Raw genomic sequence first — 16,884 nt, forward strand, 5'->3', positions numbered from 1 at the left:
GACTGAGAGCTCAGACCTGGCTTTTGCCTAGTGTCTCCCCTCAAGGAATCTGGAAATTTGCAGCATCTTGAGTGTATAACTCTAATTGAAGACGGAAGCGTTGACGAATCCATCCATCACCAGCCTTTAGGAATATTTTAACATTAATCACATAACATGGGGTGGTTGTACAGGAATAGGGGCTGCAATATATCCATCTTGGTATCCCAGTGTCCATCACAAGAGTTAGAAATAGCGGGTGCTCGATAGATGTTTGTTGAACATAGGGATGCATGAATGCAAATCAGAATTCAGAGAAGTATTTAGTAAGGGAGTTCTGAAGGATGCTCAGAATTTAGTGCAACTCAAAAGAGGCAAAAAGGCTGGGGCGTGGTGGCTCACGCCTGTAATTCTAGCATTTTGGGAGGCAAGGTGCGTGGATTACTTGAGCTCAGAAGTTCTAGACTAACCTGGGCAACATGGTGAGACTCCTGTCTCTACAAAAAGTACAAAAATCAGCCAGGTGTAGTAGTGCGTGCCTGTAGTCTTAGCTACTGGGGGGGGGCTGAGGCAGGAGGATTGCTTGAGCCCAGAAGGTCGAGGCTGCAATGAGCTGTAATTGTGCCACTGCACTCCAGCCTGGGTGACAAAGTGAGACCCTTTCTCAAAAAAAAAAAAAAAAAGCCTATGAAAGAATGTATTGGCTGATGTAACCCAAAAGCCTTGGAGTAGATCTCCTTCAAGGCACAGCTTGATCCAGGAGCCCATAAGAGTCATCAGCTTTTCTGTTCAGATCTTTTCTGTTCAAGTGCTCTGGTTTTTCTGTCTTACACAGGCCCTTACCATATGGTGATCATTGCCAGCTCCAGGCTTCCAGAAAGGGGAGTTTTCTTTTCTAAAAATAGAGATGTGGTGGGGGTAATATCATAAGCAAAGGCTTGGAGGTGAGGGAAAAACAGAGAAAACATTTGCAGTGTCAAAAGAGAGAAGTGGATGGGCTAAAGAGGGACAGTGAACCCCAAGTACAAGAAATGAGGACTTTAGACTTGATGGAGAAAAGACTTTTTCCTCACAGTGGCTTCCAGATCTGGGCAGGAAATGGAGGATGGAGGAGGCCAGTCCTTCTGCTTTGGATGACCAATAAGAAGTAAAGGAGGGGAAATGTGGGTGTAGGGGAGAAGCTGATTGGCTGGGGCGGTTGCCATGACAGTGGCGGCTTCCTGGGAGGGGCCGGGGCAACTCACCTGGCGGTACCAGTGCTTCACCAGCAGAATCAGGTTCTTCAGCTTGACAGGGCGAATGTTCACGAAGTTCCTCCGCAGCTCTGAGAAGCAGGCCTTATGCTCGCCCTCCTGGCAGCCACTGGTGAGGAGCCTCGAGTAGACCTGGGGATTTGGTTTGGTGCCAGAACCGAGCTGCCCTGTAGAAGTTTGAAACACCCTGAGTGTGCAACTCCAATTGAAGACAGCAGCATTTACCAACCCTCCATTCACCAGCCTTTATGAATATTCTAACATTAATCACCTAACATTGCAATCAATAATACACTATAACATTGAATAACAATCAGAGCTATCATTTTTTCAGTATCAATTCTGTACTGGATGCTTTTCAATATTTTTTGCTAATCCATCCAGTAACTGCATTGTGGATAATCTTCTATTTATTTTTTGTTTTTAAAATTTTCCCTGAAACCTGAAAGATGGATAATCTTGAGCCAGAAAAGCTGTGTCACATAGTGGTTAAAGGAGTGAGCTTTGGAGACAGATAAGCCTGGGTTCAGATCCAAGCTGTGTGATTTTTATGTCTTCGGGTCTAGTTTCCTCACCTGTAAAAGGGGGATCATAAATAGCACCTATCTATCCTTCTAAGGCTATTGTAAGAATCGGTTGAAATCTACATGTGAAGTGCTTAGAACAGTATGTAGAATATGTCATGTGCTCAATAAGTAGTAATTATTGCTATTATTAACGTTATCTTCCAGAAGAAGAAAAACAAGACACAATATTAATCAATTTGTATTAACATTGGTTCATTAATAGTGACAAATGTACCATACTATAAGATGTTAATAGGAGAAACTGGAAGTAGAGTATATAGGAACTACCTGTACTGTTTCTGCAATTTTCATGTAAATCTAAATCGATAAAATATGAGGTTTATTTTTAAAGTTTTTTTTAAGTGAGCCAATAAACTATTTTCTGAGAAAAAAAAAAAAAAAACAAGAAACAGAGAGGAAGCTACAATTGAGTCTCGTCCTTCACTTTCATAAGGCTGCCCTCTAAAATAAATGCCTTCTTCATGAAAAGTGACTGCAAAAGGCTATCCACTGGCAGAGACGAGCTTCAAGGAAGGAAGAAATGAGCTCTCAGATTCAGGAGGGACAGCACATTTCAAAGAGGACACATTAAAAAGAAATCCAGAGAGGAGGTTCCAAGATGGCCAAATAGGAACAGCTCCAGTCTACAGCACCCAGCGTGAGCAATGCAGAAGATGGGTGATTTCTGCATTTCCAACTGAGGTACTGGGTTCCTCTCACTGGGGCTTGTTAGACAGTGGGTACAGCCCATGGACCATGAGCCAAAGCAGGGCAGGGCGTCGCCTCACCCGGGAAGCAGAAGGGGTCGGGGAATTCCCTTTCCTAGCCAAGGGAAGCCATGACAGATGGTACCTGGAAAATCCAGACACTCCCAACCTAATACTGTGCTTTTCCAATGGTCTTAGCAAATGGCACACCAGGAGATTATATCCTGCGCCTGGCATGGAGGGTCCCATGCCCACGGAGCCTCGCTCACTGTTAGCACAGCAGTCTGAGGTCAAACTGCAAGGCGGCAGCGAGGCTAGGGGAGGGGCATCTGCCATTGCTGAGGCTTGAGTAGGTAAACAAAGTGGCTGGGAAGCTTGAACTGGGTGGAGCCCACCGCAGCTCAAGGAGGCCTGCCTGCCTCTGTAGACTCCACCTCTGGGGGCAGGGCATAGCTGAACAAAAGGCAGCAGAAACTTCTGCAGACTTAAACGTCCCTGTCTGATAGCTTTGAAGAGAGCAGTGGTTCTTCCAGCATGGAGTTTGAGATCTGAGAACGGACAGACTGCCTCCTCAAGTGGGTCCGTGACCCCTGAGCAGCCTAACTGGGAGGCACTTCCGGGTAGGGGCCAACTGACACCTCATATGGCTAGGTGCCCCTCTGAGACAAAGCTTCCAAAGGAAGGATCAGGCAGCAACATTTGCAGTTCTGCAATATTTGCTGTTCTCCAGCCTCCACTGGTGATATCCAGGCAAAAGGGTCTGGAGTGGACCTCCAGCAAACTCCAACAGAACTGCAGCTGAGGGTCCTGACTGTTAGAAGGAAAATTAACAAACAGAAAGGACATCCACACCAAAACCCCATCTGTACGTCACCATCATCGAAGACCAAAGGTAGATAAAACCACAAAGATGGGGAGAAACCAGAGCAGAAAAGCTGAAAATTCTAAATATCAGAGCGCCTCTTCTCCTCCAAAGGAATGCAGCTCCTCGCCAGCAATGGAACAAAGCTGGACGGAGAATGACTTTGACGAGTTGAGAGAAGAAGGCTTCAGACAATTGGTAATAACAAACTTCCCCCGAGCTAAAGGAGGATGTTCGAACCTATCGCAAAGAAGCTAAAAACCTTGAGAAAAGATTAGACGAATGGCTAACTAGAATAAACAGCATAGAGAAGACCTTAAATTACCTGATGGAGCTGAAAACCATGGCACAAGAACTATGTGATGCATGCACAAGCTTCAGCAGCTGATTCTATCAAGTGGAAGAAAGGATATCAGTGATTGAAGATCAAATGAATGAAATGAAATGAGAAGAGAAGTTTAGAGAAAAAAAGAGTAAAAAGAAATGAACAAAGCCTCCAAGAAAGATGGGACTATGTGAAAAGACCAAATCTGCGTCTGATTGGTGTACCTGAAAGTGACGGGGAGAATGGAACCAAGTTGGAAAACACTCTGCAGGATATTATCCAGGAGAACTTCCTCAACCTAGCAAGGCAGGCCAACATTGAAATACAGAGAACACCACAAAGATACTCCTCGAGAAGACCAACTCCAAGACACATAATTGTCAGATTCACCAAAGTTGAAATGAAGGAAAAAATGTTAACGGCAGCCAGAGAGAAAGGTCGGGTTACCCACAAAGGGAAGTCCATCAGACTAACAGCGAATCTCCCTGCAGAAACTCTACAAGCCAGAAGAGAGTGGGGGCCAATATTCAACGTTCTTAAAGAAAAGAATTTTCAACTCAGAATTTCATATCCAGCCAAACTAAGCTTCATAAGTGAAGGAGAAATAAAATCCTTTATAGACAAGCAAATGCTGAGAGATTTTGTCACCACCAGGCCTGCCTTACAAGAGCTCCTGAAGGAAGCACTAAACATGGAAAGGAACAACCAGTACCAGCCACTGCAAAAACATGCCTAATTGTAAAGACCATCAATGCTAGGAAGAAACTGCATCAACTAATGAGCAAAATAACCAGCCAACATAATAATGACAGGATCAAATTCATGCATAACAATATTAATCTTAAATGTAAATGGACTAAATGCTCCAATTAAAAGACACAGACTGGCAAATTGGATAGAGTCAAGACCCATCAGTGTGCTGTATTCAGGAGACCCATCTCACATGCAGAGACACACATAGGCTCAAAATAAAGAGATGGAGGAAGATCTACCAAGCAAATGGAAAACAAAAAAAAGCAAGGTTTGCAATCCTAGTCTCTGATAAAACGGAATTTAAACCAACAAAGATCAAAAGAGACAAAGAAGGCCATTACATAATGGTAAACGGATCAATTCAGCAAGAAGAGCTAACTGTTCTAAATATATATGCACCCAATACAGAGCACCAGATTCATAAAGCAAGTCTTTAGAGACCTACAAAGAGACTTAGACTCCCACACAATAATAATGGGAGACTTTAACACCCCACCGTCAACATTAGACAGATCAATGAGACAGAAAGTTAACAAGGATATCCAAGAATTGAACTCAGCTCTGCACCAAGTGGACCTAATAGACATCTACAGAACTCTCCACCCCAAATCAACAGAATATACATTCTTCTCAGCACCACATTACACTTATTCAAAAATTGACACATAGTTGGAAGAAAAGCACTCCTCAGCAAATGTAAAAGAACAGAAATTATAACAAGCTGTCTCTCAGACCACAGTACAATCAAACTACAACTCAGGATTAAGAAACTCACTCAAAACCGCTCAACTACATGGAAACTGAACAACCTGCTCCTGAATGACGACTTGGTACATAACGAAATGAAGGCAGAAATAAAGATGTTCTTTGAAACCAATGAGAACAAAGACACATCATACCAGAATCTCTGGGACACATTTAAAGCAGTGTGTAGAGGGAAATTTATAGCAGTAAATGTCCACAAGAGAAGGCAAGAAAGATCTAAAATTGACACCCTAACATCACAATGAAAAGAACTAGAGAAGCAAGAGCAAACACATTCAAAAGCTAGCAGAAGGCAAGAAATAACTAAGATCAGAGTAGAACTGAAGGAGACAGAGACACAAAAAACCCTTCAAAAAATCAATGAATCTAGGAGCTGGTTTTTTGAAAAGATGAACAAAATTGATAGACTGCTAACAAGACTAGTAAAGAAGAAAAGAGAGAAGGATCGAATAGACGCAATAAAAAATGATAAAGGGGATATCACCACCGATTACACAGAAATACAAACTACCATCAGAGAATACTATAAACACCTCCACACAAATAAACTAGAAAATCTAGAAGAAATGAATAAATTCTTGGACACATACACCCTTCCAAGACTAAACCAGGAAGAAGTTGAATCTCTGAATAGACGGATAACAGGCTCTGAAATTGAGGCAATAATTAATAGCTTACCAACCAAAAAAAGTCCAGGACCAGATGGATTCACAGCCGAATTCTACCAGAGGTACAAAGATGAGCTGATACCATTCCTTCTGAAACTATTTCAATCAATAGAAAAAGAGGGAATCCTCCATAACTCATTTTATGAGGCCAGCATCATCCTGATACCAAAGCCTGGCAGAGACACAACAAAAAAAGACCAATATCCCTGATGAACATCTATGCGAAAATCCTCAATAAAATACTGGCAAACCGAATCCAGCAGCACATCAAAAAGCTTATCCACCCTGATCAAGTTGGCTTCATCCTTGGGATGCAAGGCTGGTTCAACATACACAAATCAATAAACGTAATCCATCATATAAACAGAACCAAAGACAAAAACCACATGATTATTTCAATAGATGCCGAAAAGGCCTTCGAGAAAATTCAACAGCCCTTCATGCTAAAAACTCTCAATAAACTAGGTATTGATGTGACGCATCTCAAAATAATGAGTTATTTATGACAAACCTACAGCCAATATCGTACTCAATGGGCAAAAACTGGAAGCATTCCCTTTGAAAACTGGCACAAGACAGGGATGCCCTCTCTCACCACTCCTATTCAACATAGTGTTGGAAGTTCTGGCCGGGGCAATCAGGCAGGAGAAAGAAATAAAGGGTATTCAATTAGGAAAAGAGGAAGTCCAGTTGTCCCTGTTTGCAGATGACATGATTGTATACTTAGAAAACCCCATCATCTCAGCCCAAAATCTCCTTAAGCTGATAAGCAACTTCAGCAAAGTCTCAGATACAAAATCACTGTGCAAAAATCACAAGCATTCCTATACACCAATAACAGACAAACAGAGAGCCAAATCATGAGTTAACTCCCATTCACAATTGCTTCAAAGAGAATAAAATACCCAGGAATCCAACTTACAAGGGATGTGAAGGACTTCTTCAAGGAGAACTACAAACCACTGCTCAGTGAAATAAAAGAGGACACAAACAAATGGAATCCATGCTCATGGATGGGAAGAATCAATATTGTGAAAATGGCCATACTGCCCAAGGTAATTTATTAATTTATAGATTCAATGCCATCCCCATCAAGCTACCAATGACTTTCTTCACAGAATTGGAAAAAACTACTTTAAAGTTCATATGGAACCAAAAAAGAGCCTGCATTGCCAAGACAATCCTAAGCCAAAAGAACAAAGCTGGAGGCATCACACTACCTGACTTCGAACTGTATTACAAGGCTACAGTAACCAAAACAGCATGGTACTGGTACCAAAACAGAGATATAGACCAATGGAACAGAACAGAGCCCTCACAAATAATGCCACACATCTACAACCATCTGATCTTTGACAAACCTGACAAAAACAAGAAATGGGGGCTGGGTGCAGTGGCTCACACCTGTAATCCCAGCACTTTGGGAGGCCAAGCGGGGTAGATCACAAGGTCGGGCGATCAAGACCAGCCTGGCTAACATGGTGAAACTCTGTCTCTACTAAAAAATACAAAAAATTAGCCAGGTGTGGTGGCGGGCACCTGTAGTCCCAGCTACTCGGGAGGCTGAGGCAGGAGAATGATGTGAACCCGGGAGGCAGAGCTTGCAGTAAGCCGAGATCATGCCACTGCGCTCCAGCCTAGGCAACAGAGCGAGACTCCGTCTCAAACAAACAAACAAACAAACAAACAAGAAATGGGGAAAGGACTCCCTGTTTAATAAATGGTGCGGGGAAAATTGGCTAGCCATATCTAGAAAGCTGAAACTGGATCATTTCCTTACACCTTATACAAAATTAATTAAAGATGGATTAAAGACTTACATGTTAGACATAAAACCATAAAAACCCAGAAGAAAACCTAGGCAATACCATTCAGGACATAGGCATGGGCAAGGACTTCATGACTAAAACACCAAAAGCAATGGCAACAGAAGCCAAAATTGACAAATGGGATCTAATTAAACTAAAGAGCTTCTGCACAGCAAAAGAAACTGTCATCAGAGTGAACAAGCAACCTACAGAATGGGAGAAAATTTTTACAATCTACTCATCTGACAAAGGGCTAATATCCAGAATCTACAAAGAACTTAAACAAATTTAGAAGAAAAAAATCAAACCCCATCAAAAAGTGGGTAAAGGATATGAACAGGCACTTCTCAAAAGAAGATATTTATGCAGCCAACAGACACATGAAAAAATGCTCATCATCACTGGCTATCAGAGAAATGCAAATCAAAACTACAATGAGATACCATCTCACACCAGTTAGAATGGCGATCATCAAAAAGTCAGGAAACAACAGATGCTGGAGAGGATGTGGAGAAATAGGAACACTTTTACACTGTTGGTGGGACTGTAAACTAGTTCAACCATTGTGGAAGACAGTGTGGTGATTCCTCAAGGATCTAGAACTAGAAATACCATTTGATCCAGCCATCCCATTACCGGGTATATACCCAAAGGACTATAAATCATGCTGCTAGAAAGACACATGCACACATATGTTTATTGTGGCACTATTCACAATAGCAAAGACTTGGAACCAACCCAAATGTCTATCAATGACAGACTGGATTAAGAAAATGTGGCACATATACACCATGGAATACTATGCAGCCATAAAAAATGATGAGTTCATGTCCTTTGTAGGGACATGGATGAAGTTGGAAACCATCATTCTGAGCAAACTAACACAGGAGCAGAAAACCAAATACCACATGTTCTCACTCATAGGTGGGAATTGAACAATGAGAACACTTGGACACAGGGTGGGGAACATCACACACCAGGGCCTGTCGTGGGGTTGGGGGAGTGGGGAGGGATAGCATTAGGAGATATACCTAATGTAAATGACGAGTTAATGGGTGCAGCACACCAACATGGCACATGTATACATATGTAACAAACCTGCACGTTGTACACATGTACCCTAGAACTTAAAGTATAATAAAAAAAAATCATAGAAAAAAAAGAAATCTATACACAGATACATCAAAGAGAAACTGAAGAATACTATGAACCAAGAGAAAGTCTTAAAAGCCACCAAAAGGGAAATCAAAAGAAAATGAACAAACAAAATTCATGCATGCAAACAAAAAACAGATAATTAACAACAAAAAATCAATAACTGACAGAGACTTCTCATCAGCAACAACAGGTAAGAAGACGGCAGAACTAAGGTAAACAAGTGTCAAGCATCCCATTCAAGCATGGAGGTGAAACAGAAATGGTTTTAGACAAAGTCTGAGAAAAATTTGTCACTCATAAACCCTTTCTGAAAAAGTACTAAAAGATGTATTTCTGTAAGAAGGAAAATGAATCCAGAAGGAAGAACAGAAAATCAAGTAGCAATGGTGAAAAAATTTGTTAATTATATTAATAGGTTTTAATTTGCATAGACTGTAAAAACAAAAATAAAAGAAATAATCTCCCCTATTATTAGTGTCTGGTAGTTTAGTTCCAAGATATTATTAAGCCCTTGAAAATCATTATATCATTGTTGCTTGTTTCATTTTTGTCTTTTAGCTTTGTGCTGCCTGTAACGGGTACAATTTAATAACACATGCTAGAAAATAAAGAGTAGAGAGGGTACATCAGGAAAATGCTGACAAAGGAGGACTGCAGCTCTATTAATATCAGACAAAAGGCTTTAAGACAAAGATAACTTTCAGAAATAATGAAGATTATTACTTAATAAAAGAACAATCCAATAAAATATAATAATTATGCACTTATATGTTCTCAATAACAGAGCCTCAAGATATTAAAAACAAAACTTTACAGAATTGCAAGGAACAATGGATAAATATCCATTCAGAGCAGGAGATTTTAAGATATCTTACTCAGAAATTGAGAGACCAAACAAAAAATTATCTGAGCAAAAAGTCATAAGCTAGATCTAAAGGACCTGTATAGAAGTCCGCATTCAGCAATGGAAAGCATGAGATGGAGTTTCACTCTGTCTCCCAGGCTGGAGTGCAGTGGTGCAATCTTGGCTCACTGCAACCTCCGCCTCCCAGGTTCAAGTGATTTTCCTGCCTCAGTCTCCCGAGTAGCTGTAATTACAGGTGCGTGCCACCACGCCAGGCTATTTTTTTTTTTTTTTTTGTATTTTTAGTGGAGATGGGGTTTCACTATGGCCAGGCTGGTCTTGAACTCCTGACCTCAAGTGACCCACCAGCCTTGGCCTCCCAAAGTGCTAGGATAAGCATGCATTCTTTTCAACCATAGGCAACCTAAGAAATGCCAACAAATTCCAAAAAATTGATATCACATGAAGTATGTTTTCTGACTACAGTTTTAAAAAAGATAATAGGTAAATGCCGAAAGCAAACAAATCTCTAAAACACTCATTTGGAAAGCTACTTCCAAATATTCATGGATGAAAGAACAAACAATAATGTCATAATTAAAAGTACAAAATATTTAGACCAGAATGATAATAAAAATTATACATGTCAAACAAAAGATTTGCACTGTAGCTAATGTGATACTGAAAGGGAAATGGGTAGCTTTAATTGCATTGACTAAAACTGACAATTAGTAAGCTAAGATTCACTTCCAAAAGTTAAAAAAAAAATGAACCATAAAGTAAACCCTTTAAAATAAGGAAGAAAATTATAATATGAGAAATTTCTTTAAAAAAATACCAAGCAGATATGTCTACTGTTAACATTTGTTAAATCTGAATTGGAGTACATGGGTGTGTGATGTCTGTAGTTTTCTGTATGCTTGAAACATTTCATAATTAAAATCTTTGTAAAGTTAAAGCACTAAAGAGTTGTAAGATTTGATGGTGATGATTACTTTCAGTATCTCAAAGTAGTTTTCAATGCTTGGTCAAGTAGGAGAATTAGGATCACAAAGAGGATGGCAGGCACCCCTGTTAGGTGGGCACCTGAGGTCCCTATCACTCTCCAAGGGACAGGCTGGGCGCCCTCACCCACAGCATCAAAGGCAGGCAGCAGGCTAACATCCATCCAGCTCTTCAGAGCCGTGGACACCAGCTGGAACTGCAGAGCCTCAGGCACATTCTGCTCAGGAAACTGAAGACTCAGGCCGGGGACCTGGTCCTGCCACCAGGATTCTAGCTGCACTCGCATCTCATCAAGGATCTCTGCGCGGCGGGGCCCCTGGTCCTTGTAGTCCGTGAAGCAGTTGAGGAAGATGATGAGTTCAACATCACAGCCATCCCTTAGGTCTGTGCCCCGGCCAAATGAGCCCCCCTGTGGAGGGAAGAACAGCTCAGACCAGGGACCCTCTAGGAGCCTGGGAGTTGGACTATGATCCCATCACCTGCGCCCCATCTACAGCCTGGAACCTGCCCTCTCGCTGATGTCAGGTCTGGGCACTATGACAGAGGCCGACTGCATGGGTCCTGTGACCTCTTAGAATTGTGACAGAGAGTCAAGTTGTATCTGCCTGCATCTGCCCTCTGATCCATGAAGCCTGAGCTAAGTCAGACCAACCTGCAGCAACAGATAACGGAGGTGGGATTGACTAGGGGCAGCGACCAAACATTTTAGCTTACTATCTGCAGCATCTACTGACTGCACATCTGGGCCAGTCAGTAGATGCAAATCGAGGTCCCAAGGCCAAATAGAGCCTGCAATTGTGCTCTGTTGCCCTGTTTCCATCAATTCCCTCCCTCCCTCCCTCCCTCACACAGGATATCACACATATCCCGGTACATGTAAGTGCTCACTAAGTGTTTGTTGCAGGAAAGAAAGAAGAAGAGAGGATACACAATTTCTGTTCTTCTGGAACTTATATGCTGGCTGGGGGAGGGAAGGAAGGGACCATCAGTAAACAACAGGTTCTGAGAAAATGCTAAGTGCTTTGCAGAGCAGAAAGGGGGCTGGTAGTGCAAGACTACAATTTCATTTTTATTTATTTATTTTTATTTTTGAGACGGAGTTTCACTCTTCTCGCCCAGGCTGGAGTGCAGTGGCACAGTCTCAGCTCACTGCAACCTCTGCCTCCTGGGTTCAAGCGATTTTCCTGCCTCAGCCTCCTGAGTAGCTGGGATTACAGGGGCCCGTCACCATGCCCAGCTAATTTTTGTATTTTCAGTAGAGACAGGGTTTCACCATGTTGGCCAGGGTGGTCTCGAACTCCTGACCTCAGGTGATCTGCCCACCTTGGCCTCCCAAAGTGCTAGGATTACAGGCGTGAGCCACGTGCCCGGGAGAGACTGCAATTTTAAATTGCGTGGTCAGGCCTCAGTGGAAGAGGACATCAGATCAAGAACCTTGAAGAGGAGAGACAGAGAGAGCGAGAGAGAGCGAGAGAGAGCCAAATGGTTGGGGAAGAGAATTCTCATTTTCTTCTAGGAAGAGAAAACAGCCACTACAGAGGCCTTGAATTGTCCTGTGGACCTGGTAAGCTCAGAGCAGCCAGGAGGCCAGTGTGGAGTAAGTCAAGGCCAGAGGGAGACCAGGGCCCATCCTATAGGACTTGAGGCCTCTGCACCCTGTGAAACCATGGAGAATTTTGAGCTGAGGAGGGAAGTGATCTGATTCTTGTAATAGTGTTTTAAAAACTGTATCATTAAAAAAAGAAAATCTAAGCTGGCACTTAAATGTATTTTATTTAAGCCAGCAAATTATCCTTCCTGGGCCGTCCAGTTCCCCAGCCCAACCTCAGCTCCATTGCTGTAACCCCTTCCCTTCCCCACGCTGATCCCTCGATAGGGTCCCCCCTGTGTCTCCACTGGCCCAACTCACTTTACTGACTCTTGAGGCCTTGTGAACACAGTTCTCACGGAGGCAGCGCAAGATGATGTCAATGGCCTTTTTCACCTGCTCCTGGAACTGGGGGCTCGGCTTCAGGTGGTCCTGGATGAAGCGGTCCAGCTCCTTGGTGGGGATCTGAGACAGGTCCAAGGCCATTCCCGGCACAGAGGGGACGATGCTGGCTGCCCCAGTGAGACCAGGAGCTGGGCATGAGGGAAGTTTGCTCCCTGCTCTTGGGTACACAGCACTGAGGCTCTTGCTGTTTTCAGGGGTCTTCTGGTTAGGGTCTAGCTGGATGGGGTGGCCCAAACCTGAGCATCCAGCATGTGGAAGGCCCTGGAAGGTCATTGAAGGAGCTGCCTCAGCCAGGTGCAGAGGTTTCTGCATCAACCCAATGCCTTCTCTCCCCAGCTCCTGCCCCTTGTACAGTCAGGGTGGCTGAGGCTCAGAGAGGGGAAGTGGGAGGGCCACGGCTAACCCATATGGCATCTTTGGGCAGAGTTGAAAAAGGTACCTTTCTGAAGGGATAAACTGCAAAATGGGTGCCCTTGTGATGGGCAGAAAGGTCTGGTAAGCAGACCATAGCTGCAGAAAAACAAAGGACTCCTTCCCCTGGACAGTTTCAGCTTGAGCTTGGTGATAAGACTGTTTTACATGCCTGATGCCCTGTGCATGTTTTTTTTTTTTTTTTTTTTTTTGCGGTGGCGCTCTAGTCTGTGGACCAGACTAGAGTGCAATGGAGTGATCTCAGCTCATTGCAACCTCCGCCTCCCTGGTTCAAGCAATTATCCTGCCTCAGTCTCTCGAGTAGCTGGGATTACACGCACCCACCACCACGCCTGGCTAATTTTCGTATTTTTAGTAGAGACGAGGTTTCACCATATTGTCCAGGCTGGTCTCGAACTCCTGACCTCAGGCAATCTGCCCACCTCGGCCTCCCAATGTGTTGAGATTACAGGCATGAGCCACCACGCCCGGCCACCCCTGCTTTTTATAGCCTGTTCCACACCATATGGCACGTAGTAGATGCTCAGGAAACACTGGACACATAAACATAAGTGCAAAACCCAAGGGTCCTGGGGCCCCCTCACTTACCGGCCCCTTCCAAGACTGCACCAGGTCCCCCATCCCCTTCAGAAAGCATGGGTGGTCATAGCAGGATGCTGCCTCCCGGGCTAGCAAATCCCAGTGCCAGGCTGCCCCATTCCCCAGGTCCCATGTGGGGTCAGCTGGGTCCAGGATCACAGGCCTGCAATTTCAGAAAGACAAGAAGGTTCTGGTTAGCAAGAAGGCTCTGGAGTGAAACGGACCTGGTTCCAATCGCATCTCTGCTACTTTCCAGCTGTGTGACCTGGGGCAAATGATTTACCTTCTCTGAGCCTCGATTTCCTCATCAGCAAAATGAGGAAAATAACATCACCTGCTTATCATTGTCAACCCTGGCTGCACGTTGGAATCACGAGATACCAGGATCCACTCTCAAGGGCTCTTGAGTTACACCCTACAATTCAGCAATTTCATTCCTAGGTATATTTCCAACAGACATGCATATGCACCAAAAAAACATGTCCAAGAATGTTTATAATGGCCCTATTTGTAATAGTTCCAAGTTGAAAGAACTCAAATGTCCATCATCAGTAGAATAGACAACATATTTTGATAAATTCGCACAATGGAATACTATACAGCAACAAAAAAGAATGATCCACAACTACATAGCTAAATCTCAAAGACTTAATCTTGAGAACAGAACGAAAAGCCAGACACAAAAGTACATGTGGCATGATTCCATTTAAATAAGATTTAAGAAAAGGCACAATTGTAATTATAACAGTGTAAGTGGGGTTATTTTGGAAGGTAACTGACTGACAGGAGACCAGTGGGGTGCTGGAAATATTCTACCATGATCTGGGTGGTGGTTTCAAAGTATGCAGTCTTCACACAGTCGTCAGAACATGCACTTTCTGCTATACATCAGCAAAACAGTCGCACATAAAACATGTGGGGTCAGGCACTGGTATATTTTTTAAAACTCCCCCAGGTAGTTCTAATGTGCATCTGGGCTGAGTCCAGCAAATTAAAACATGTACATGGAGCATTTTGCTTTGGCCTCTACACCCAAGCACTCAGTAGATGTAACTGGTTTTGTCCTTGTTAATTATCTCCCCCTGGCCCCGGGACAGGAGAGCAGATGGTGGGCTATTAGGACGTACCTGGGTCTCTTAAGCTGCCGCTGCAAGAACTGCCCAACTGCAGGGTCCTCGAAGCCATAGTTGACAGTCCAGAAAACACACAGGTGCTGATGCTGTTGGATCAGGCCCAGGACAGTCCGGAGGCCTTCGGCTAGGCTGAAAGCATCCTTCTTACAGCCCTGCTCCCAGGCGAAGATGGTCAGCAATTCCAGGGCATAGACCGGGGGCAGTGTCTCCTTCCACAACCTCTGTAGGCACACCTGTGAGAGGGCATTGCAGGGGACTCAGAAGGAAGAAGGGGAGGAAAGAGAGCCAGCTCTCTGCATAACCAGACTGGGGGCCTTCCAGGCTGAGCCTGAGGCAAGATGCTGTGTTCCAAGCCTGTTCCGTTCCAAGAACAAGTGGCATTTCTCACCAGCCCTCACTGGTAGCTTCAGCCAAGTGGTTGGCTCACATGATGGGGGAGTGGTGGGAGGGAGGGGTGTAAGTTTCAAGTCCCAAGGAGGCAGGGAGCAGTCAGAGAGAAGCCAAGGGTAGTCTGAAATTGCTACCTATCCTCAAATAAAGGTGAAGCAGATCTGGGGTCCCAGTTGCGTGGCTGATTGGAGAAGGACACCAAGTTGTCGCCCTTTCACCCCTGGAGTGGGGTGGGGCAGCAGGCCAGAACTCTGTCCTTCCCTTCTCACTCCAGCCATCTATCCCCCATCCCAAAATGCATGATTTCTATTTGTGCACCATGTACTTGGGATCTCCATGTACCAGGGAGGGATTACTCCATGCCAAGGCAAGAATCCCAGGCCTCTGGGTAACTCCAGAGGGGATGCTTCAGCTTGCCAGAAGGTGACCCCCCTGGCTAGAAGCACCCAGCATCTCCACACTCCCTCCACTTACCCCCTCTCTTTGGGGTGACAAACATGCCTGGGTGCACACGTGTACCCACCACCTAGATCAAGATAGAATATCTAACACCCAACCAGGCTGGCTCCATAGTTGTATTAATTAATTAATTAATTAATTAATTTATAGACAGAGTCTTGCTCTGTTGCCCAGGCTGAAGTGCAGTGGCTCAATCATAGGTCACTGCAGCCTTGAACTCCTGGGCTCAAGTGATCTTCCCGCCTCAGCCTCCTGCGTAGAGAGGACCACAGGCGTGAGCCACCATACCCAGCAGTTTGCCCTTTGAAGAAGTACCAGGCTATTAGCATTTTCTGCCCCTGGATAATCTTATGTGGAAAGAACCTGAGTAAGATTTGCCGACACATATATTTCTTTATGTGCAAGTGGAGGAAACAGAGGCCCAGAGAAGGCTAGGAACTTGTCCAGGGTCACACAGCAAGAAGATGGCTAAGCCAGAACTGGAATCCAGAATCTCTTCCTAGATAGACCTGCTTATGATAACTGGTCCGTGTGCTGCAAGATTTTGGGGAAGCCTGTTCCCCCATCTCCAGGCATAGGCTGGGCACACTTTCCCCAGTGCATAAGAGTCTGGCAACAAACATGAACAGAGCAAGGGAGCATCCCTGAGGCTGAGGAGGGAGGTGTACCAACTCCGCATTACCTCATACCATACCAGACAGGCCAAAGCCCTGAATATGAACAGAAATACAATGGGAAACACTATGATGGCAGGAAATATGAAAGAGTCATTTTACAAAGTCAGGATAGGGAAAGACCTCTTTTTTTTTTTTTTCTTGAGATGGAGTCTGGCTCTGTCACCCAGGCTGGAGTACAGTGGTGCAATCTTGGCTTACTGCAACCTCTGCCTCCTAGGTTCAAGCAATTCTCCTGCCTCAGCCTCCCGACTAACTGGAATTACAGGTGTGTACCACCACGCCCGGCTACATTTTGTATTTTTAGAAGAGACAGGGTTTCACCATGTTGGCCAGGCTGGTCTTGAACTCCTGACCTCAAGTGATCCACCTGCCTCAGCCACTCGAAGTGCTGGGATTCCAGCCATGAGCCACTGCACCTGGCAGGACAGGGAAAGACTTCTTAAGACACACAAAGAATAACTCATTTTTCAAAGGATATATCTGAGTACATTAAACTAGATATTTTGTCCTACAAATAACCTTTAAACA

The 16,884-nt window shown here is 44.2% G+C and overlaps 1 protein-coding gene across 2 annotated transcripts in view; it reads right to left on the reverse strand.

The window, feature by feature from the left end:
• The window catches only part of OAS3 (2'-5'-oligoadenylate synthetase 3), a 34,111-nt gene that overhangs the window by 10,771 nt on the left and 6,456 nt on the right, over window positions 1-16,884 (reverse strand). For both annotated transcript variants that reach the window (XM_032168610.2, XM_058425183.1), the window contains exons 4-8: window positions 14,825-15,063; window positions 13,707-13,860; window positions 12,603-12,947; window positions 10,820-11,102; window positions 1,224-1,399 (exon numbers count right to left, since the gene is read on the reverse strand). In XM_032168610.2, the coding sequence (XP_032024501.1) occupies window positions 1,224-1,399; window positions 10,820-11,102; window positions 12,603-12,947; window positions 13,707-13,860; window positions 14,825-15,063 (1,197 nt within the window). The remainder of the gene's footprint in view (window positions 1-1,223; window positions 1,400-10,819; window positions 11,103-12,602; window positions 12,948-13,706; window positions 13,861-14,824; window positions 15,064-16,884) is intronic.

The sequence above is a fragment of the Hylobates moloch genome, unplaced genomic scaffold, assembly GCF_009828535.3.
Source record: "Hylobates moloch isolate HMO894 unplaced genomic scaffold, HMol_V3 SCAFFOLD_12, whole genome shotgun sequence".
Taxonomy (NCBI): Eukaryota; Metazoa; Chordata; class Mammalia; order Primates; family Hylobatidae; genus Hylobates; species Hylobates moloch.